The 23073-nt window shown below is 37.2% G+C and overlaps 1 protein-coding gene across 4 annotated transcripts in view; it reads right to left on the reverse strand.

Annotated features, from left to right (window-relative positions):
• Positions 1-443: 443 nt before the first annotated feature.
• The window catches only part of LOC131428861 (homeotic protein ultrabithorax-like), a 349128-nt gene continuing 326498 nt past the window's right edge, over positions 444-23073 (reverse strand). For 2 of the 4 annotated variants that reach the window (XM_058592926.1, XM_058592920.1), the window contains one exon: positions 444-2939. In XM_058592926.1, the coding sequence (XP_058448909.1) occupies positions 2650-2939 (290 nt within the window). In that variant the 3' untranslated portion in view covers positions 444-2649. The remainder of the gene's footprint in view (positions 2940-23073) is intronic. The other 2 variants (XR_009229404.1, XR_009229405.1) reach the window with 1 other exon arrangement.

A 23073-nucleotide genomic window follows, 5' to 3' on the forward strand; every position in this document is an offset into this window, starting at 1 on the left:
GAGGCCTTGTGTTTCCAAATAATCGAGGTAAGTACAAAGCAAACTAAATACCAATTTCAAAACACGATCGGAAAGAGCAAGCTGCATATTTGCGAGGTAACCAAACATGATCCGTAATAATATGTTGCTGGAGCGGCTTCACTGTCATCATCAATTTATTGTATCAAGTCTTGCTCGAGGGCTTCTTGGCATTTTCCATTCTTCCAGCAAGACAGATAGCTTAACGCGCTGCCGACCACCATGTTTCAGAGATGGTGATTATGTTCAATCGTTTCAGTCATTTTACTCCTTCTCAGCACTTCGTAAATTAGCTCAGTGACTCCATGCCAACGTCAAGGAAAAGAGAAAAAAAACAATATCGAAGACCTCGGTCGAAGCCGTTCACGAACATTCCATGGACTTTCTTTCACTCTAAATCGAACGCACTTAGTGCCTTTCAACAATTATTGTTAATTTTTTATAGTCATTTATTTCGCCATAGTTTTTCCGTAATCAATGAACATTCATGCGCTCATTCGACACAGGGAAAATGATTTATTTTCCATTTTTTTCACATATAGGAACTGTCCACTTGCTTATTTGTTGTCGTCAAATATTGACAGCCCTAATCTTTTCTTCTACTCACTGGAATATATTACTTTTGTTTTATGTGATTTTTGTGTCTTGCTTCAGTATTTCATTCCAATTAAGTTACTTACCCACTATAAAAATCTTATTTACTTATTTTATCATTCCATTACTTTTAAATTATTTTTTGCATTTTTTGTGTATTTTTTTGTAACTTTTCCACTTTTTGCGTTTCATTTTGCTTTTTAATTGTTTTATTTATATTAAATATACTTTATCTTAACACCTAGTTACGTATACATTTTGTTTTTACTTTTGTTGTCGGCTTGTTACGTATGCTTCATCAACATTCTTTTCTGCCTTCACACAATTAGGAGCATCTGTCACTGGGTTGGTGAGTGTTTCGTTGAGATTGAATGTTTTTGGATAATTGATTAGATTGAAATAATTACAGATATTGGTTTGATAGAAGACGATACTGCAGTCATACGGTAGGAAAAATAAGTATTCCTACCAATTCAATATTTTGGCTTATAATCATCTTCTCGGTTGAGAGTAAAAAAAAACAATAATAATGATTTTTCATGAGTTAGCCTTTTTTGACGCTTAGGGCATAGAGCCTCATTCACATTTTTCACGAAGTACAAGGAAAAATAAAACCGCTTATAAGTCCTAAGCACCAAAATCAACTTACCCTTAAATGCTCACTACATAATTCAACCAGTAAATCGAAATCAGTTTACCTTCGGTAATTCGAAAAAGTTACTACCCAAACAGTGTTTGAGCTTCACGTCTTCCTAGCGGTTTATGTTAAGCTGCTAGATGGCATAACAATTCAACATAAACTATTATGCACTGACGAGTCGAAGACACGAAATGTTAAGGAAAAAAAATGCGATTAAATGGAACTGGTGAAAATAATTAGGGTAGAAAAGATAACGTGACATTTTCATTATATTTCTTGTGGGGTGGGTCTAAAAAGTGGAGATTAAACTACACTACGACGAGCTTTCACTACACATGCAGCTTTGATTTATTCTTGACAGATAGGGGTTTCGTTTGGTAGATTTGCCTTCAATAGTGAAATTTGTATTGTTATCATCATTCCGTTGGACGATATTTTTTTGTAATTTTCATAGACGTTTTTTTTTCGGTCAGTAAAATTATTGCACTAAAATTGATGAGGAAAAATTGATGCCTTTGCTATTTACAAGAGCTTCCCTCCAATAAATAAGTACATGAACAATACATTACTACGGTATTTTGTTTTGTTTCTCGGAACAGTTTCAACCATTGATAATGGTAAGAGTTTGAAAAATGTTTCATGTCACAAAAATGTACGTATGTTTGTTGTCGATTTATCTTTTGGACAATGGGGAACTAGACGTAGTGGATGGACAAGATAGAATACAGTTGAAGAAAAAAGTACGATTTTGTTGAACCTACAGTCCAGTGCTGCAAATTAGTATAAAGGTTTAATGTTTATGTACAAAATAAAACCTAAAAACTGATAGAGATAACAAGGCTTATTTCTACTTATTGAACAAAGAAATCTGGCTTTAGCAAGGCGGACAATTGTAGAATTACATGGTTCAGTTTAGCCGTATTAATTTCCAAGTACTGATAAATCTATGTATTGCAAATACCACATCACAAAGGATCAACTGAGATTAAGTTGAGAATAAGAAATGGCTTTTACCAGAATTTTTGTACAATGTTTCCCCGTGTTACTTAGAACCAAATCTTTTTACAACACATCCCCAAATACGGGAGTAGCACTCAACAGGGGTAGAGTGTTTTTATATACCTTTCACTAGCGTTTTAGTAGTTGTATTTTTAAATTAATCTCTTTAGCAACATTTCTTTTTACAAATTTAATTTACTTAAAAACAAAACGCATACTCTTCGAAAGTGAAAACGAAACTAAAGATAAAACATAACGCGTCAGTTAAACAAATGTAAAAGAACTAAAACAACTTTCCTTGCAGAAAAATAGCTTGACGCTCTAACCAAAAACATTAGAACCCACTTAAGTTAGTATAAATAATTACTAGAACTACTGTGATTGGTATGATCTAACCCCTAGTTTTGCTCGTGCAGGGCTGCTGCTGCCGCTGCCGCTGCCGCCTTCTGAGCTTGGGCTTGCTTTTCCTGCTCGTTCAATTCTTTGATTGCTTGAATTTCCTTCTTCAGCTTCATCCGACGGTTCTGGAACCAGATTTTGATCTGCCGTTCTGTCAGACACAATGCGTGGGCCATTTCGATTCGGCGCCGACGGGTCAGGTAGTGGTTGGTATGAAATTCTTTCTCCAGTTCCAGGGTTTGGTATCGGGTGTATGTTTGTCGGCCCCGTCGTCGTAGTCCGTTAGCACCTTGAAAAAAAAAGGCAGAGAAAAGAAAAGCACACGATTAATCGATATCAGTCTGGATTATTTCCCACAGATTTATTGGTTATTCGGTAAATATCTTCCATGATCTGGCCACCAAAAAATCATTAAAACGGAGTATGAACCTTGTAATCACACCATTATTATTTTGCTCCGCCTTACACAAAGCGCCTGCACAACAACAAAGACCCGGTCAAAAATTATTCAAATTAATCCCCTTCTTTGCCGTCTCACCGAGCATAGCTTCGGGTCATGAAGTTGAAACGAATGAACAATGATTCTACAAATATGTATTATTTGATCAATTATAATGTAATTATATTGAAAAATGTTGAAGAGAAAAAAATGCTGGGCAACACGAAAAGACGAAGGAAAATTAACTCAATTGTTGATTTTTTTTTTCCATTCGGGATCATGCAAGGAATCTCGAGGATTTTTGAGTTTCTCCATTGCTCCAAACATTATTCCCCCACAGCAAGTTTGCTTACTTTTAACACAACCTCGACACCGTAGATGTGAGAAACCTTGAACAGCAGAAAAGCATTTTTCAAAATGTTTTTCCGCTCAGCCTCCCTCTGACTGCTGTTGTTTTCTGTTCTGTCTTTTTTTTAGGGGAAAACAAGTTCAACGGCCTACTTTTTTCGATCGTTCCAAGCGGCACTTTTATCATCTTCCGTTCTTTTTCCTTCTTAACAGTCGTGAATGCCTCCGCTTCAAGTACACATACACACAGGGCCGGAATTTCTTCTTTCAGGGGTAGAAATAACCGCGTGTGCACTATAATTACTGCTGGGAAAGCAAAATACCTGACAAAAAGCTATCCAATTCACCACTCGGTTCGAGGCTATAATTTTGAATGTTGCTCCGAAAATTCGACTATTTTCCTGTTATTTGCTGCGGCATTCAAGGGACACGCAAAAAGCTGTCATGAGAACCTCGATCACGCTTGAAATTAAGACACGAAAATGGAATATCTTCGTGGCGTTTTTCGTTATTTCGGTGGCGACGGCTGGTGGCAATTGGACCGGACCCAAAGCAAAACCAGCGAGAATCAAGTTATAATTATCAGTTTCTCATAGACAAATCTATTCTTTTAGTCGGCTTCGGCCTAAATATTCAGCTCCACTCTTGCAGTCATTAGTGGGAGCTCTGAAATACACAAAAAATGGAGACATATGCGAGAAATAGAGACATAAATCAAGATTCGCTTCACTATATTAACGGAAAGCAGCGAGCTCGATTCCGAATGGTTAAAAATGGTTCAAAGTCTCTGTGGGTATCAGAATTCACGATGGGGAAGCAACGAATACGACGTGAAATGCCCCAATGAAATGAACATTTTGTACGCTTTTCGTTCAGCGTACAATCTGAACTCCGCTGGGATTAGCTGGAATAAGTCGAGTTGGAAGCACAGATAGATCAATTCTGTTTCGGCCTTTTCATCTTTTCCGCAGTATGATGACGGAGTTCACTGTAAATTCGGTACAGATTAGGGAAAACAATCGCATTTTATGTTCGCTTGATCAATACACGGACATACATAAAGATGATGACTTCACATAGCAAATACAAATTATAATCATGAATTGAGACAATAAACAGTATGTCTCAAATATGCTAGAAGTTTCTATGATCTTATTATAAAATTCAAAAAAACTTATATCCCAATCAATGGAATTTCACTTCGCTTTACTTTTTTAATCATAATTTTAACTTTGACGAAATGGCCCAAGAAATTGCATGAAACAAGATGCATCAGAATATTTCTTTACAATAAGACCTTTAATTTCAGCTTATTGAACACTTTTCGAAGACCTTTGTTAAACTGTTATAAATAAATGGAGCATTGAAGATAAATTTAACTTGCAACAGGATACAGAAAGAGAAAATGGTGCCATATCTCTATCTCTCTCAATTCTGTTGTGAAAAACATAAATCACGTTCCCCTTTTTATAGATTCTGAAACACGCTCACACAACAGGCCGGAAAATTAAAGATTCCGAATGACAATTTCCATTTGCTGGGAGCATCATTTATCTAACTTTCTCCCTCGTGAATTAGTCTTCAGAAGGACGGTATGATGCTGAATCAATGTTTTCTTTTGTTCACAGTGTTGATGATTGTATTAATGTACTCATAGAAAATTTTCATTCAGAATACCTATGACAATAATGTGCACAGAAATGAACATATTGCGTCGTTTACGGAATCATTGGTAATTGTGTGCAATGCTATCAGTTTGTAGCGACTCAGTTTCTGATAGCACTAAAAAACCTCCCAATTAATTGAATGTTTCACTTTCTTCTATCGATTTTCGAACATTATATTTCACGAAAAAAAAACGGTTGTCCGGGAACTGGAATGACAATTAAGATAAGCCCCACCCCCGAAACGTGTCGTATACTCATCTTTCTATATTATTTCGGTTGATGGTTGATCTATGATCGAACAAACTGCGAAGGCTTTTATCTAAGTTTTATCATTAGGAGACAGGCATGCCATAGCACATAATTTGTGAAAACGAATGCAGTCGAAACGGTAAATTACCAAGATATTCTACGGCACTCGAACCTTCAAACGAAGTGCTACCTAAGCGAAACACTCTAAGCCGAATCCGATAGCAATCTACAACTGAAGCGGCAGCAGTAGAAAATTAGACAGACGTTTGAGTAATTTGTTCGCATGCAGCTGCCGCAAGGTGTATCCTGTCTGTCATCAACTGTACTTTAGAAAAGTGGCTGGATTTAAGGTACGTTGAAGCCATACAGAGCATAAGAAAATTAAGAAATAATTTAGTTTACCCTTGTCTCGGTTTCAGTGAATACCTAAAACGAAAAGCTCAACCCTACTTGGTCGGTATAATTGCTTAAGTTGCACCATCTTTGCTGGGTGCATTCTCGCGAGCGACCCTGGAGCAATGCAAATCAGTTTGTACCGATGAACATGGCGTTCGTTCGGGCCAATTAGACCCCAGCTAGATTGATTTCTCCCAGCCAATAGTAGTGTAGTTTGGTGCAACTTGAACCTACAATTGAGAAAATTACAATAATAAAGTCATGGTTCAATGTTGAATACCACACACACGGACAATCTGTCTGGGCTGGGATGGATGGCGTATGTGTAGAAACCGGTCGGAGGAAAAGTTGAGTGAAGTGAGCATGTGGTTCCCTTCTCACGACGAAGTTTTACTACAACGACAACAACGACTAAGACGAGGTTGAAGACGATGACAAGAGAGCAAGCAACCAGGCCTTACAATTGCTGCATAAAAAAGTTCAACGTGCCAGCCGAAGGAAGGGATCGCTACAAATGAATCAAAAACATGACGGTAAAAAGCATGAAAATCGATAATAAAAAGAAAAACTGAATCAGCCGCTTGAATGTTTTCGTTGGAGGTTTGCCATTGGATGCGAAAGAAGAGCATCACCAACACACCAACCAAAGAAAAATGACAATCTTGAAATAACGAACGAGCCATGTTCGGTCGTATTTATTTTCGTTATCAAAACATATTCTCTTCCTTTTTTATACAGGTTGTGTTTAAAAACAAGTTTGCGCTACACGACGAAATACAAATAAGACAGTATGATCAGAGCTCTCAGAAAAATGTAGTGTGTAATAAATGAACTAAATTTTAAGCCTATTTCGATTTATTGTGGTAAAATAGATGCCTAACCTCTTCCCGAAATTTTTACCAGCAAAAAATTAATGAAGTCCCACAGTGTTGCATCCTCCGTCGTGCATGCAGACACGTTGCATGTTTCGTTAGCCAGCATTTTCTGGTTGTATTTCACAGGATTTTTTTCAATTTTGCGATAAGTGAAATGTACAAGTACCGTAGAATTTTGCAAGAAAATAATACCTCCCGTGGCCCATGTTGTCTTGTGAGCTCTCCCCGGTTGGGAGAACAATCTTCTGGTCTCAGCAAGCAAAGCGATCGTTCCGTTGTCACGATCCGGCTGGTCAGATCCCCATGCGCTAAACGATTTTAAATCATTGATTGTGCTCAATATTTTTTCCTGCCGCACCGTAAAGTCGGAGTGCTTTTCCGTGCAATAGTTAGCCGGAATCGATGATTTATCTTCCGTTGAGCACGGCAGCTTCTCCAGCATGGAAGTTCATTTGCGAGACATGGCGGTACGCGTTGGTCTTCAATCATAAACACCTTCCCGGCGAATGGGCGAATCGATTATCGTCTGGACACGTGATGAAAGATGACTATAAATTGAACAAGAATTATGAACGCCCGCGGTATAGCATATTAGAAAGAAAAAAAAAGAGTTGAATCGTGAAAGAAGCAAATATTTACGACTGATTGGTGTCGATTTCAAGCTTTTAGTTTTAACCCTGCCGTTGACCTTTCATAAATTGTAACAGCGAAAAACAAATGAAGCGGAAAGAAGAATCAAACGTCCTTTTAGCGCATTTTACGAGCATCGTTTGTCACGATAAATTTGGTTTGATTAATCGGACCGAGAATTTTTTAACGGAACTTGAAAGCCATTATATACACTAGTGTGTCTCTGGAACTTAAACTCATACTGTTATTTTCGTCAAATCGCAGATGTCCATAACAAACACCAAAACACTTGTTAATAGGCCTCCTCTGCATCAATTACATACAAAGTATTACCAACCAGAGTGATAAGTTTTTGATCGTGAATATCTCTTGTTGTATCTAACGTATCATCATAATTTTTGCTACGACGTATCAACATAATTTTTGCTACATGGAAACATGATGACAAGTTTATGATGAAATTTTCAGTTGTGTGACATAATGTCAAATAATTCAAAATTAAACTTTTCTGAAATGTTAGGTATCAACGAGTAGCAAAGAGGAAAACTCATGATGCGTATTTCGAAAGCTCATAGCTCAGCGATCTGTAGAATTTAATTCAATTATCTCTGTCGTACCAAAAGCATCAGATTTATCAAAATGAAGGTAGACAAAGTTTGCACCTGTCAATTGCGACAAACGTAATGCGAAAATGAAAATATTGATGTAGAACATATCTTTATACTAGTATGGGTGTCGTTTGGAATTATGCCCTGCGAAACAGGGTTGCCACGTATACAGATTAAACTATATTTTTATTATAAAGAACTATACTGGTCATTTCATAATTTTTAATTGTGTTTCAGAATGTTTAATGTAACTAATCTAAACTTTAGTTTAGGTGCATCGTTTCAAATTCTAGTAGTGAAAAAGGAGAATGCTTACATATTTCATACAGTTGATCAACTAATTGATATTCGGAAGTATTAAGGAACATGCCAGTTGTTTTTGTATTCACGACATCCAGCTATGTCTCTGACATTACCCACCCGCCTTTTTTCTGATAGAATTCTTTTAACTGATGAACAATACAGCTCTCAAATATTTTATCATTTTTTTTTGTTAAAACTGCATTGACGAGAACGAGCTGTCATAAATTTAAATGATGTGCTGTGTTTGGGGAATCAACAACAATTTTTCAAACTGCGTAAAACAGGCTCTGACAAAGAGACATGATGTGGTGGTATTTAACTGAATAATAGGAAATTCCATTCTCGGACTTTCCCACGACTTCTATTGCTTTATCAACATAGTATCAGAACATAATTGGTGCGAGTAACGTGATTTTTTTGTATTTGTGTGGAGTAAGAATCCGAACCAAATGTTTTAATTTCCAAAATATTTTATGGCGATATATTAGACAGTAAAAATTGCAGACCTGTCGCCAACTAACAGAATGAATGGTTACGCTGAGAAAAATTCGTCTATTCTATGTCTTAATATTCTGATATAATGGACATAATCAGTTCTGAACAATATTGGTGGTGGTTCTATCGTTCATAAAAAGTTTTCAATACCATTCACTATCATTGGGACTTCTAGAACTGAAGATTTTTATTTAAATATTTGAAGTATTTTAGCATACATCCTAAATGAAAATGAATAATTGTGTAAGAACCAGAATCAAGAATATAGAAAGGATCCATCGGATAATCTTGAAACTTGCATAGAAACTGTACTATTTGGTAATAGTGATGTTTCCCATCGATATTGTCAGAATCTTCTGATATAGCTTAATTTTATTGTGATTTAAACTCCAAATACATTCGATGAGTGTATAGAAAATCCATTTTGAATCTTCACTTCGTGATTACTGATTCTGTGCGTGAGTAATCGAAGCAGTCATTTTTATTCATTTGAAACGTATGTATATTGAATGTGCTGAGTTCATATGACTGCAAATTTTTCAAATGCATAACATGAACGAGCAGCAAGACTGCAATTCAACTCGAAATAGCTTTGATTCTAGTGAAAATAATCAATGTTTTGGAAACAATTAGACATCAGTGATGTATTATTAATAACCTAAACTGTTGAAAGCATAATGTTTTATGTGTTTTTATTTTAGCATACAAAGTGAAAGTAAACATAGAAATATGTAAATACAGTTTCGGAAAAACACGATGACGTTAAAAAAGGTCTTGTTTGTGCAAATGAAACGGGAGAATTAAAAACAATAATAAACTATTAAGGCCTTGGTATTGTGTATTTTCGTTTTGTTGCTTAATTGTAATCTAAGAATCTTATAATCGTTACTGCTGATTTTATGAGTTGATGTCACTAATTCTGTCCCATGACATCCCGTAATCAGAACAGGATGTTTCCATTTTAGAAAAAAGCATTAGATGATAAAAACACTAATCACGTTTACTTCATATCGAATCAACACTTAACTCATTCATCCGTTACTGAAACTGTGATTTACTACCGCATGAAACGGTACCTTATTGCGCTCATTTTCGCATCAATCTTGCAAAGCCTAATTGAGTCCATTGGATCTACGGGTATCCTTGCTGATACTCCTCGTTCTCAATTGCCTTGTGCTATGCGTTTCCCCCTTTAGGTGGGGATTCGAAAACATGGACTACTAGTCAACGAACGTGGTAACAAATGATTATAATTACTTTTCTACAACACATTAATCTTTCTCATATGATATTAATAGGTCGAAGATCTGCGGCTCTCATTTTTAATACGAACATTGTTGAGTAAATAACTTCAATGCTTTTGGTCATTTGCCTAAATCTCTGAAGGCTTAACATAAAGCAAACACCTTTGACTAACTGATTCTCACCACGCAGCCACCGAACGTAGCGCCGCACCTCATAAAAATGCCATTATAATAAGGGATGCTCTTAATTTAGTACCCACCCTCACTTCGGTGCCCGTTTTTCTCGTTCTTACACAAAATCGCTCCCAGGATCATCGGTCCTTTTTACGCACGGGCGTACGCTGGCAGCAGGGCACACTCCTCCTTGGTAATAATTTTTCTCTCTCCACTTAATTTTCTCTCCTGTTTTCGCATACACCAACTGCTGCTGTACCGAAAAGTTGTTAGAAAATTTCATGACTGATATAGCATGGTAATAAATCACCGACTCACACCATGTTTTATTTCTTTCGCCTTCTCTCTGCTTTCTTCGCCCTCCTTGCATGTACCTCCAGCACGTTACTCATTTTCAACCATATTTATTTCTAATACCTTCTCATTCCCTCACTTGTTTGAGCTTATAACGTTCGATCCTCTTTCCGCTAGAAATGCGAGCAAGTGCAAACGAAAGAAAAGGAAATCCTAGGATCCATGTTTATGAGCTACATCGACTCGCTCACACGCACGTGGTGAGTCTCGCGGGGAAAAGGGCTTAACGACCATCCGGCACCTGAACACGCGGAAAATCTCAGCCTCGAGTAGACCAAACTTTTGGTGGCGTGAAAAATTGCCCGTTACACAACGGCTTCTTTCAGCCTCATTGCTCAATTTGCGCCAGTTGCTGTGCTCCAACCAAGACAAATTTAACAAGGCTAATGCTCACTCTTCACATATGCTAAAATATTCTTGCACAAACAACAACAGATTTTGGGTTTGAATTCGGGTGGTCCTGATAAGAAAGAACGATTTACTTCGGATGCTGCCCCATGGGACGGTTAGCAGTTCAAGACGATACTTTTTTCCTCATTATTTTCGGCGGTTCGTTTTTATCTAGCCGTAACTCTAATGGTGACTATCCGCAGGGAGCTTTATTTATCGTTTTTCGTTAATTGGATGCCTCCCCTTCCTGCCGAAGGGAACGGTTCACTAACTTTTTCATCTCCGCTAGTGAGCCTGCTTCTGTTTTCGGATGTCATACAGATGGGGCATCGGCAGCAAACGGAGTGGCGATTATTCGGTGAAGTGTCGTTTGATTATAAAAATTGTGGGTAAGTGGTCAAAAAACGTTTCTTTGGCTCGAGCAAAGGTGGGTTTCGGAATCTGAGTGAAAAGTTTAACGTTATTGTATGAGCAGTAAAACAGCATGCGAACCGTGATTGATCTATGTTAAGCGAACTTGAACTGATAGAAAGTTTCATTCTATTATTATAATATTGTTAGAAATGATGAGTTTCTAAAAACTTGTAAATAGGGATCAGTAAAAGCCTGATTTTTTAAGTCTTGAATTCAAATTAGGAAAAAAACGCATGAAAATATATCTGTTAAAGTATGTTTGACGATTATAAGAAGATTTCAAATCAAACTATACAAGATATTGGAATCAGCTAGAAGATACTTTTTTAGGTAAAATATCTCTTGTTCAATAGTAGTAAAACTAGTAAACTACCAAAAAAGTTTTTTTTCGGAAATTGCTAGAAAGGTACGAACGATGAAGAGAAAAAGTAAACATGTCAACGCTATTTAGGGAAATGGTGCCAAAATCTTGAGGCGGCCATTATCTGATCTGTTATTCTTGTTTCCATTAATTTAATTTCACTGAGCGTACGGAGCATCATATTCAAAATATTAGCTATAACAATAAAGCGTTTATTCATCACAACATTCATGATAAGAAATATTTTAAAAAATAATAGTATGACAATTTCATTCATTTTAAATTTTACGGCAGTTCCGGTGCATAATCTGTGATGTAGAACATTTTGCCAAAAATTATTCGCTCAGGTACTATCACAGATTTACAATATAAAAACGGTTGTAGGTTCGAATCTTGTATGTGGGATTCGTCCACATGTTTCATTCATATATCGTTTTCGGTTTATGTCGTTTAGCATTTGGTTGTGTATGAGAATGTGAATGATGAAAACATAATCGCGTTATGTCCCCCAATCGACGAAACTGCGTACGCTCATGTATTTACCGTTCACAACTGTATCCAACTATAAATAAGCAAATAAACCAATAGAATCTATAGCAAATATGTCGTTGGTTTTACGACACACATGGGAAACATTTCCAATGACATATTACCATCCTGACATCATTCCGTTCATTTTGCTTTATATGACCAATACTGATGTCAGCGAAATTTCTCAATTTTCTTTTCTTCTTCGCCGAGGAAAATACAGTTCTTTGCTGCGGTCGATTCGCCACAGGATGATCCAGAAAGCATCACCTCCCACCACATATCTGTGAATCATTCGATGGAAAAGAGATTAATTGGAACCCAACTGTTTACGACATTTCCGAAGATTTCGGACCGCCTTTCGGAGTAGTTTCTCATTATAGTCGGTTCGATCGAATAGTCGACCACTGCAAGTAGGTAAAGATAACAGCTGGTCAGCGGATTCGTTTGCCGTTTGTTGCCATGTTGTAAAAACATAGAGAACAGAACTAACGGTTCTCTCTGAAACCATAAGTTTCACAAGGAAAAGGATGGCCCTAGGAGGAACATTTTCCTCATCCGAGTGAATCGAAATATGAGATAATTTAATGTCTTGTTCTGCTATGATTTATGAGCTTCGCAAGCTGTCATCTGTATCATCAGTGTACCGTACTGCTTCACACACGTTCACTCCCACTTTCTGGCCAGTATGTTTTTTCTACACATGTAAATGGTTTATGTTTTCTGGTGCAATCGTTCAGCGAGTAAGAAGCTAAACATACACACTGCTATTTTACAATATCCTTATCAATAACGAAATATTCTTTGCCTCGCTTTTCTCTTGTATCAGTTTACCAAATGGTCACAAGAAAACTGAAGGTTTTTTAGCATCTTTATCCGAGATAGTACAACCATTATTAATTTAGCTTTCTTTTCCTAAAACCATATGCCTTGTAAGGAACTATACCCTCACAATACCTAGAATGACGCATCGCCGCTTTGGATGGCGAAAGAGAGCAAGGAAAATACTAATAATTGTATTCCCATTTGTAACATGTGGTAGCTATAAAAATAGATAAATTGATACTTGTACATCTCATTTTTCGGGAAGGATTCACTTTCTTTCTGAGTTTTTTTTCTCAATGGTTCTGAATGGTGTTTCCTGAACCGGAAAGATGCGATATTGGGGAAAGAAAGTCACAAACGAGCTCATTAAATCTGAATTATGGTTTCTTCAGTAAATCGAATGTATGTTTCTATGGTATCTAGCATCAACGCGGAATTCGTGGTCGAGTACATTGGAAGTTTTCAACTGGACACAAAACATTTATTTCAATTACTAAAAATTCTTTGATCATCGCGCCAGTGTTTTTGAAACATCGATTCGAAGGGGTGTTCTGGAAACAATAACTCAACCGAAAGCCACGTGGTTACAGGAAATTTAAAGGCTAACCAAGGTGTAGAAAAACAGAGCAAAGGGAAGGACCAACGTGAAAGCCTTCCATTTTATTTGGGCAAATTTATGTTCCCTGAAGAGCCAAGCAGAAGCGTTGCTCCCAAGTCGACATGCCACCGGTCTTTGAAAGAGAAGGTGTTTATAATGCCCTGCGAAATATAAATTTGAGAGCGAAAAATGTCCTATAAATAATAAGCGCTTTTTCGGCTAGCAGACGGTGGTTTGTATTATGTGCAGAAGCATCCCGAAGTGATAATTTTTCTTGGTTTGAATTATTCTAGGGGTGCGATTATGGCGTGCGGTCATTTATTATCGTTTATTTTCACGTGTATACAACCTCCCAAAGTCGGCCGAGGTGGGCGGTTGGTTTTTGGTAAATGTCAAAAGAAGCTTAATGTTATTAAAATTTGTTACTCGCTTCTAGGTTGTATTTCAGAAGCATATCGCAATGTTGAGGATTCCAAATGCTTCGAACTACTTGTATGCCTATGTTAAATTTATTAGAAGTTTAACGTTGCATAACTTATCTCATACGTACCCAAATATTTATTTTGAACGAATACCTTTGCCCGGGCATGCCAAAGGCAAGTAAATATACAGTTCGTGGACAAAGAAGCTATTTCTGTTCGCCTAGTGGGCTTTAGTTTCCGATAAACGAAATGCAGTCAATTTTAATGAAACGCATCCTATGTGTCGTGTGTGCATGGAAAAACACTCGTTTCTCCAGAGATGACTACACCAATACCGGAACAGTAGTGCAGAGTTGCAAAAGCCGGAATGCCACCAGCAACGTCCTGTGTGCGAAGGGAATGAGCGCATGCAAATTCCCGTCAGACTAATAAAGTTTTGCGAATTCTGTTCCGTTTTGTGTGTACGGCTTCCTGCGATACAATCGTTTCTGTCCATCGATGCGTGCTTTGCGTTGCTGTTGGAATGAAGTGCCTCAAAATGTATGTACAGCTAAGCCAATTCCTGAGCATGGCTACTGGATACGGATGCCGGAGATACACAATCGATGTTCTAAAATTCACCCTCCAGAGATTTGACGCTGGCTGTTCATGAACTCGGAAAAAGTGCACGTTTAAAAATTATTATCTGTCGATTCGGCATGTTTAGACTCGTAAAGTCAGTTATTTAGTGGTTGCGCAAATTGGGCTGCTGTGCCATTTAAATCAGCAACATACAGTTCTAGTGAATAACGATGCGAACCTATTGGTTGTTGATTTAGGCCAGCAAGAGACCGTTTCACCACACCTTGTTGTTTTTGTGCTTCGATATATGAAAGAAATCGGTGCTTTTGTCGCATGCTTTTCCAATTAACATTGTACCAACCGACAAGGTGCTCCCAGAAAGGATTGCGATACTATGCAACCACCAACCACTGAAAGCAGCATGAAATATATCCAATTATGTACATTAAAACGTGGTAACAAAAACACTGCATCATGTATAATTTAACGAGATCTCGATGCATAGATATTTCGATGGAGGTAGAGCATGGAGAGGAGTTGCTCCTATCGAAATGCATCTAGCTTGGTGGTGAGAATTTCAGATGCAAGAAGCCCATGTTTGCCGAGCGATTCGTTGAGGAGCATGTTTATAACAAAATACTCCCTGTGGACAAAGTGCTGCTCTCGTTGGTGTATTTGAATAGAACAGCAAAAGACAGGAAGCAATGCAACGATTGTGTCTTTGTGTATGTTCACGGTACTAACGTATTTGGATCGTTCATTATTGATCGAACATTGTTTAATTTAATCCGATCTAATAAACTATCCATATATTACATAACAAGTGAAATAAAACTCGTGAATACTGCAGGTTTCATACCACATATCGTTCAACAGTGCAGTCCAACTTGAAGGCACTCAATATAAATTAACTTGAAAGTGCATGCTAAATTGTGGACGTTAAAGCATAACTCACCGAACGTTCGAGCAATTAATAAACCTACAGCTAATATAAATCAAAATGCGTTACCAATATTTCACTCGAGGCCGGCGCCTATGGCAACCATCAATACCTAAAGCCACGCACTGCTTCCGGAATGTTTGAGTTGTGTGAATCATTCTGTAGATGTAGTAGTGATAGGGTGGTACGAAGAATGAGCAATTATTTTTCGGTAGTTCTAGTTGTATTTTTCCTTTGTCATTTGATGAAATATCGAGATGAAATTTATTATGGGGGACCTTTCGGAAATATCGATGTTTATAATTTGCCTTATTCGAAAAACATATTATCAGAGAACATAACTGCAAAAGTTTTGAGGTCGATCTACGAATACTCATTAATTTAATAAATTATTCGTACCATACCATTCCTTTGAAATTTTGATGCACGTTGTTCTCTAAACCTTGTGTTCACACCTTTAAAAACGAAAACATTGAATCAATCCATATGAATCTATTTTTTTATTTTGTAAGTTCCTGAACAGGAAAATGCATAGAGCAAGAGTTTTAGTCTTTTAGTTTTCAATAAAAAACAGCAAGAAAAAACCAGTTCTTTTTGCATATTTGTTTGATATGTTTATATGTTGCTAAATACTTAGTTTTCATATAGTATCTGAGGTTCACACACTTCAAGGAAGGACAGCTTCGGACGTTATCATGTGAGCGGGATAATGAACCTAAGCGGAAAGACGAGTTTTTTTTTAAACCAGCCTCGGAAGATACTCAATATGTCTGTCATGTTTAACTATTAGTATGTTATATCTTTCTCTCAAACTTACATCTACGGATACTCGAAACGAAGTTCTGCTGACTTTTCCGGATTATCTACTATAAAGAAAGGAATTTTACCATTTTCTAGCGTTCCTTACCGCCCCTCTCCCCTAAATTTTGTCGAATATATTCGATGCAGATTACTTATGATTAAAGATAATATGTAAGTAACGATTCACAGAAGACAAGTTTTTTTCGTGACTTGATGTCGTAAAGTTTTTTTCAACTTGACTTAACTTTTATAAATTCCCAAAAAAAAAAATAAATATTACATATGATTGATGAAAAAAATAACTATCAAATTCAGGGAGATTCTTATGCAAATTGAACTATTTTGAATATTATGAAATAAATCTCAGACAACAGCTCGAAAGAGTGGAACTCCGCACATGTTCAGACACCATAGGTACATAAATTATTATTTGTACCTTATCTGTGGTCTTATCTGTGAAATCGTTTTATAAAATGTGCAAGGTGTGAGGAAAATCGGATCGGATGAACAATAGAGTAATTATGATATAAAAGTGCAAATAACTTGACTTTTCTTTCAAATTTTTCCGCCTTCCTCACCTTTTGAGATCCCTTCCCTCCATTGACCTCCCCAACCCTTTTGAACCCTCCCTTGTAGCCGTGTGTTTCCGTGATGATAAATTTCGGATTTGAATGATTTTGACAGTGCCGCCATTGTTTCAAGGTTGACCATAAAGGCCGAGAAGGTGTCAAACTTCTCTAAAATGTACTTAGTTTGCCAGCCTTTTTTGTCTTCATAACTGCTGATACAACTAATCAGTAAGTTCACGCCAACGATTGTTTTTTATTCCAAAAGACAGCAAATCTACGAATATCCCAGAACTTTGTCCAATCGAAAGGCCCAATATCATTGTAAAGCAATACCTTGAAAAAACCAAAAGGATAGGCGAATAATGAAAAATATTTTGCAGAAATGTGGAGGGAGGTTCTGGTGCAAAAGTTTAACGTATTTAACAAGTCCGAATGATAATATTCTAATTTAAATGAATTGTCAATTAACACTAGGCTAATCTATTTTTTTTCATATTAGGAATATATAGAAATAATGAAGCTGGATTTTCTTTGGCCAGATTTTCCTGTGCGCATTTCATCATGTTTCCGTTTTCATTTATGCATTTCTAGTTTTTCTTGAACGCAATCTCTTATAATAGTTTTTACAACATTCCTTTGAAATATTAAAACGCTAATAAATAGATATCATTTCATTTTGTTAATCCTGAAGGGAAACTTTGGTTTTATGTTGTATCATATAAGTCTATGATCTATTCAATAGAGTGAAGCTTCCATGCTCTAATAGGGTATGAAGTATATATCAGGGTTCAATCAAATCGAAATATCATAAAAATGACATAACTCATCGGTTCAGACCACCTGTGATAGTTAATTTCCGTTAAAAGAACCACCCAACCATGTGCACGCAAAAGTTACAGTAACATTCGTGAAAGGTTTACGATTTAAATCAATCTCCTTCCCGAGCCGAGGTATCAAGTAACAAGAGAACGTGATAATAGAAATCCATCAACGCTCGGACAAAACGTGATGCAAAACATCCTCGGCTTAGTACCGACAAAGAGGAAAGAAAAAAAAATACCAGTCACGGTGCATAAATACGCAAAACGTTATTACATTATCCATAATGAAGTGTTTATAATGGTTGCAGATAGATAAACGATCCCCCACGGTGACTCCTCCCATCGTAAGCCAGCGGGAGGGGAAGCATGTATGAGCTGGGAGAGAACTTTTTTAAATCGAAACTGTAAATCTTTCTGGATCAATAAAGTGCACTCAGAGGGGTATTATTTAAACAAACATAAATCTGGCCTTTTATCGCATCTTTGGAAATTCTACCACAGTTGACTGGAATTGTGGCGGGATCGATGCTATAGTTCTATCGAAGTAGCTTTGAATGTAATCACAGTAATCGAATGTCATGATCTTAATTCAATCTTGATGATCTTCTGCTTTACTCAGCCGATTGAAAAGACAAAGTCGTTCGCTCGTGGTAATTCTAGATGAAAGGGTTTACCTGCCGGTGATCCAGGTAACCGACAGTTCATAAATAATAAACATAAATGAAAACTATCAGATAGCAATCTTGTGCATATCGAATCTTGCACGCTTACGTTCGCGTATAGCCCTTTCCTAACTAAGGCAACCAAAGAAGACCATGTATCATGTATCTATCCACAGCAGTTATAAATATGACTATTATGTTTGTATAATTAATTTTGTTCCGCGGTGCATTCAGTTTCCATCTTCTCATTTTTCGGACCTAACGAGCAATGTTGTTAAATTGAGAAAAATATCGCAAAATATTATCTTACCTCTTGCTCCGAGGTAGAATGCGATATCCTTCTTGTGGCGGGGGTTTATATTTCGCTCAAGTTGTTACATGAAACTAGCATTAACTCGTTCGTGCAAACATACTCCATTAGATGAAAAGCGAGAAGGTGTTATTAAAATCATCTCCTGGCAGAATCCCCTCTCCCGGACAATATGCTTGTTTACTTTTGTTCCACCTCTACATAATTGTACTCTAAATAAGTGCGATACATGAATACCGAGTTTGTGAAAAAGAGAGAAACGTATTGAAAGAGCTTCGCTGAGATTAACGAGTATTGATTTCCAGTAAACCCAATGCGGTGGCAGTTCTCTGTTTATACGGGTATTCAGCAACTTTATGTGGCAAAACAGTGGAGGATTTACGATTTCTTTGAAATTCAACCATGGACTAGCGAAGATTGAGTGATAACCTAGTGAACTCCTTTGCACGAGGACTGGTACTCACCGTTGGAATTGTGTTTCATCTCAACGAAGAAATCGTGATTGATTCAATCCGACAGTTATACCCGATGAGGACTGAACCATAGATCCCTAATGGAATGGCGAATAAATAATAATAATAATCGTAAAGCCAAGCGATCAAGTGAGTTCGATAAAAACCAGCAAGCTTCCTCGGGTGCATTGATACAATGGGTCTATTTGAAAGGTTACAGCACAGGAACTCTTCGAAAGGAACCAGCACAGGTGAAGAGAGCAGCATGCCTTGCATAAGACGGTATCCGTTAGCAAGCTCCAACCCCTATGTTGTAGGGAATTGTCTCGGGTTAGCAGAAGTGCTAGTGCTTGCACGTTTGAACAGAATAAAATAGGGTCATTGTATGCGGTTACAGGAGATTTATAATTCGAAAATGTTATCTGATTTAACACCTAATATTGCACCCAGACTGCGGAGTTGTGTTGAAATTAATCTCTGATAAATGCTGCGTTGGGTATATCAGGATACAATTTTATGGAGAAAGACAAGACTGTTTTTTGGTTAGATAGGATGAGATAACTATCAATTAAACTTCACATTTCATACTAACATTTCCATCCGTACGTATTAGTGTATACAAGTTTGCTTTTTGCGCATAGATTGTATGCGTTTATTTGAATTAAGTTTGGGCGATAAATAATTAAATATTTACATGATTTACCTAGTAATTCACCAAAAAATTTGTAACGAGTGCGAAATAAAATCGTACCAAATAAAATCAAACCCATTGAAGCAGTTTTTCGTTCCAGCGAATAAAGCCAATATTGCACCATTGTCACACACGAAAGTTTGTCATAGAATACCTGCTGGCGAATGTAAATCGCATTGGAACAAGTGCGGTTGCATTCCCAGCACGCAATCAATCCCCGATTGGTATTCATCGCAGGATCCACCCTGAAGCAGGGTACGGTGTAGTGAATTAAAAAGGCAAAAATTTATGAAACCATAGCCAAGCATCGAGGGTTGGTACAACAAGAACCAGAGATCAAAAAAGTTAACCGCTCATCCGATTAATCGAGCTAGTAAATCTTGGCTCAATTTTCTTGCTCGCTCCTCTTCTGATGTCTACTAAAATCACAACGGGTTGCGAATGGAGAAACTCGAGTTGGGACAGCACATGGAATACAGAAGGCACGGAAAAAGGGAGAATTGCGGTGATGCGTGTTTTAGTAGAAACATTTATCTCCCGATTCTTTCATGCGTTTCGACCGGAGGATTGTTTTGCAGCGTATGTGAGGAAGCTTCTAAAATATTTCTAGTAAATTGATTGTTTGTTTATAAACTCTTTCGGCCTTTATTCTGTGAAGATTTTCCGCCCAAAAACGGATGGGAAATCGCTTAGTTCAAAAGTAGCGTACACGAGAGACTACACCGGAGTCAGAAGTAGTTCGAACAAATGTTCCTTTCTACAAGCGTTGTTTATTTCAAACAATGCCAGAAGATGAATGGCTTTCATCCAACTCCTAATTCACTCACGCACGGAGAGCAGTAATTTGTCATTCGGATGTTCCTATTCCGAAGCAAACAGCGCAACATGTTTAAGTTTCCACTTTAGGAAGGTTCTAGAAATTAAAAATAAAAAACAAAATGAGCGCTAACATGCGCTCGAAATCAGTTTCAACTGTTGGTTGAATCTACGAAGGATGTTGTTATCAGTAGAGCCAGTGTTTCTCGATACTAGCAACCCTATGCTGAAGACAAGAAACAACTGTGCCAGATAAATAAAGGACCGTTGAGGGAGAAAAAGTTGCAAGGGAGGTGAGATGAATAATAACAACCAGAGGAATATACCGTGTAAATGTAAGTTCCTTTTTCCTTTTCTCGTAGTAAAGAGAATTTCGAGGGTCGCATAGAAGGGATGCCTTTGAGGAACATATTTATGAGGTTATTATTTTAGGAATTTCTCCAGGATTTATTACTTTTCTTACTTTATTTGATTACAAAAATAGTTCATCCGTTGTTTGCTATCCATTTGCAGGACAGTATCTAGCATCTGTTTAGCAAAACAGAATGCTTATCAAAATAAGATTCGGTTATATACCTCTACATTCAGACATTTACTGTTTTCAGCTTGTTTTCAACTGAAAAGACTCGTACTTCCGTGTACTGAAGATACGTTATTTCAGAAATAGTTGCAGCTTTGTAAAACGTTTAATGTATTGTAGAAAGAATGGTAAATAAATTTGACAATTGACACGACTAGATGTTGAAATATTTAAAGTATTTTAGGTGATCCGAACTGATTTCGTTTAATTGTCGAATAACAAGCAAAAGTCAAACTGAACTTTGAAAAGGAAATATAATCCCCTGGAACAACTTTCGAAAGCTTTACTTCCATTCAGTTCTCACAGCTGGTAGACAGGAAAGAAAACCAACTCGAATCGTAAATCGCTATGAAAATCCTTCTTGCACTCATACGTACGCTAAACTCCTTCACTGGAAAGTTTTGCGATCGTTTTTGTCGCAGGTGGTAGGATGAGAAAATGGCAGAAAAGCTTGTCCTAGGTATTAAGAGGGGATTTAGTTCCACTAGAATTTTTGGGAAAAGTTCTAATTCACTAGTCTTATTTGAATTCAGAAACAAGCAAGCGGAGCATTCTATAAATAATTACGATACATGAACCTCTCGCTACTCTCACGGCACTTGGATAAGAGAATTTGTAGAGCCGAAGAAGCCAAAAGTTATAAATCTAGTCATGTTCTTTGTTTCTGTTAAGATAAATTCTGTTTCGCACTGTCTCTGGGGAGAGAATCATGCTACATGAAAAGCCGTGTATGTGCGAGACTATGCAGGTGAATATGGCAATAAGTATTATGAAGCACTTTGGTATCTATTTTTTGTCTACATAATTTCAATGTGATCGTGAGTTTTATAATAATGTTTTATTTTTCAAATAAACCGGAAGAAATTCGTCAGCTGGAAATGTGAGTAAGGAATCATACGCAATTATACGGCAAACAATAAAATTATTATAGCATTTTATTACCAATTGTCCTCATAAATTCCGGAAAAAAAACTATGTGGAAATAAATTTTTCTAATTCAATAGATCCTGGCCTGAGTGGCGCTGATCCGTCTGGCAACCTAATACACATATGTGAGTCCAACAGAATGGAAAAACGAAATCACTTTTGGAATGTTAGTCATATGGTTGGTACGAAGGGATTTTCGCAAGTTTTTTCCTCACTCTTTCAAACACATGCACACATTCGTGTATAAATGAATAAAGTGTAGAAAAGTCCTCATAAATTACAAGATTTCCCCCAGTTGTGAATGCTGGGATTGAAGCCACAGCAGTTCCGTTCCAAACAATTTTATTACTTATTGTTGATAGCGCATCGTTCATTCAAGAGCGAGATTTCAGTTCTTATAGACTACTGGTAAGCTCTCTCGGTAGCAGTTTTAGCCGTGGGAGGCCACAAGCTGCAGCAAGGATTCGCCATGGACACAATTTTCCAGCGTGTGAAAAAAACGAATGAAAGATAATAATTTTCAAGGGAGATCGCACACTGTGAAAGCTTACTTTTCGCCAGCTTTTCCTTCCGGTGACGCATTTTTTACGTCGCGCAGTGCCAACCATAAATAAAGCTGTGGTGGAAATGCTAGTCAAATTTATGAATGGAAATTGGATGAATTTAAGGATTTGGGAAAAATATATTTGTATTGTCTGGTAATATACTACAAGCTTTATATGTCGATAGGAAGAGAACGGTCGCAAATCTTTGCGAGATGCGATAAAACTGCTGGCAAAGCTCCCAACCAAAGTTCATCCGGCTAGAGCACAAAGCGCGACTGCGATAAAGCATCCTGTCGCACAGTCGAGCTATTTTCCTCGTGATACAAAAATCGTATCGGGAATAATAAAACGTGAATTCTTTACTCTGTGTTGTTCCCCACAGCTAACGTTACCGATTGTTGCGTTTAATAGTACTCGGGATCCTTGCT

This window comes from Malaya genurostris, chromosome 1 (genome assembly GCF_030247185.1).
Source record: "Malaya genurostris strain Urasoe2022 chromosome 1, Malgen_1.1, whole genome shotgun sequence".
Taxonomy (NCBI): domain Eukaryota; kingdom Metazoa; phylum Arthropoda; class Insecta; order Diptera; family Culicidae; genus Malaya; species Malaya genurostris.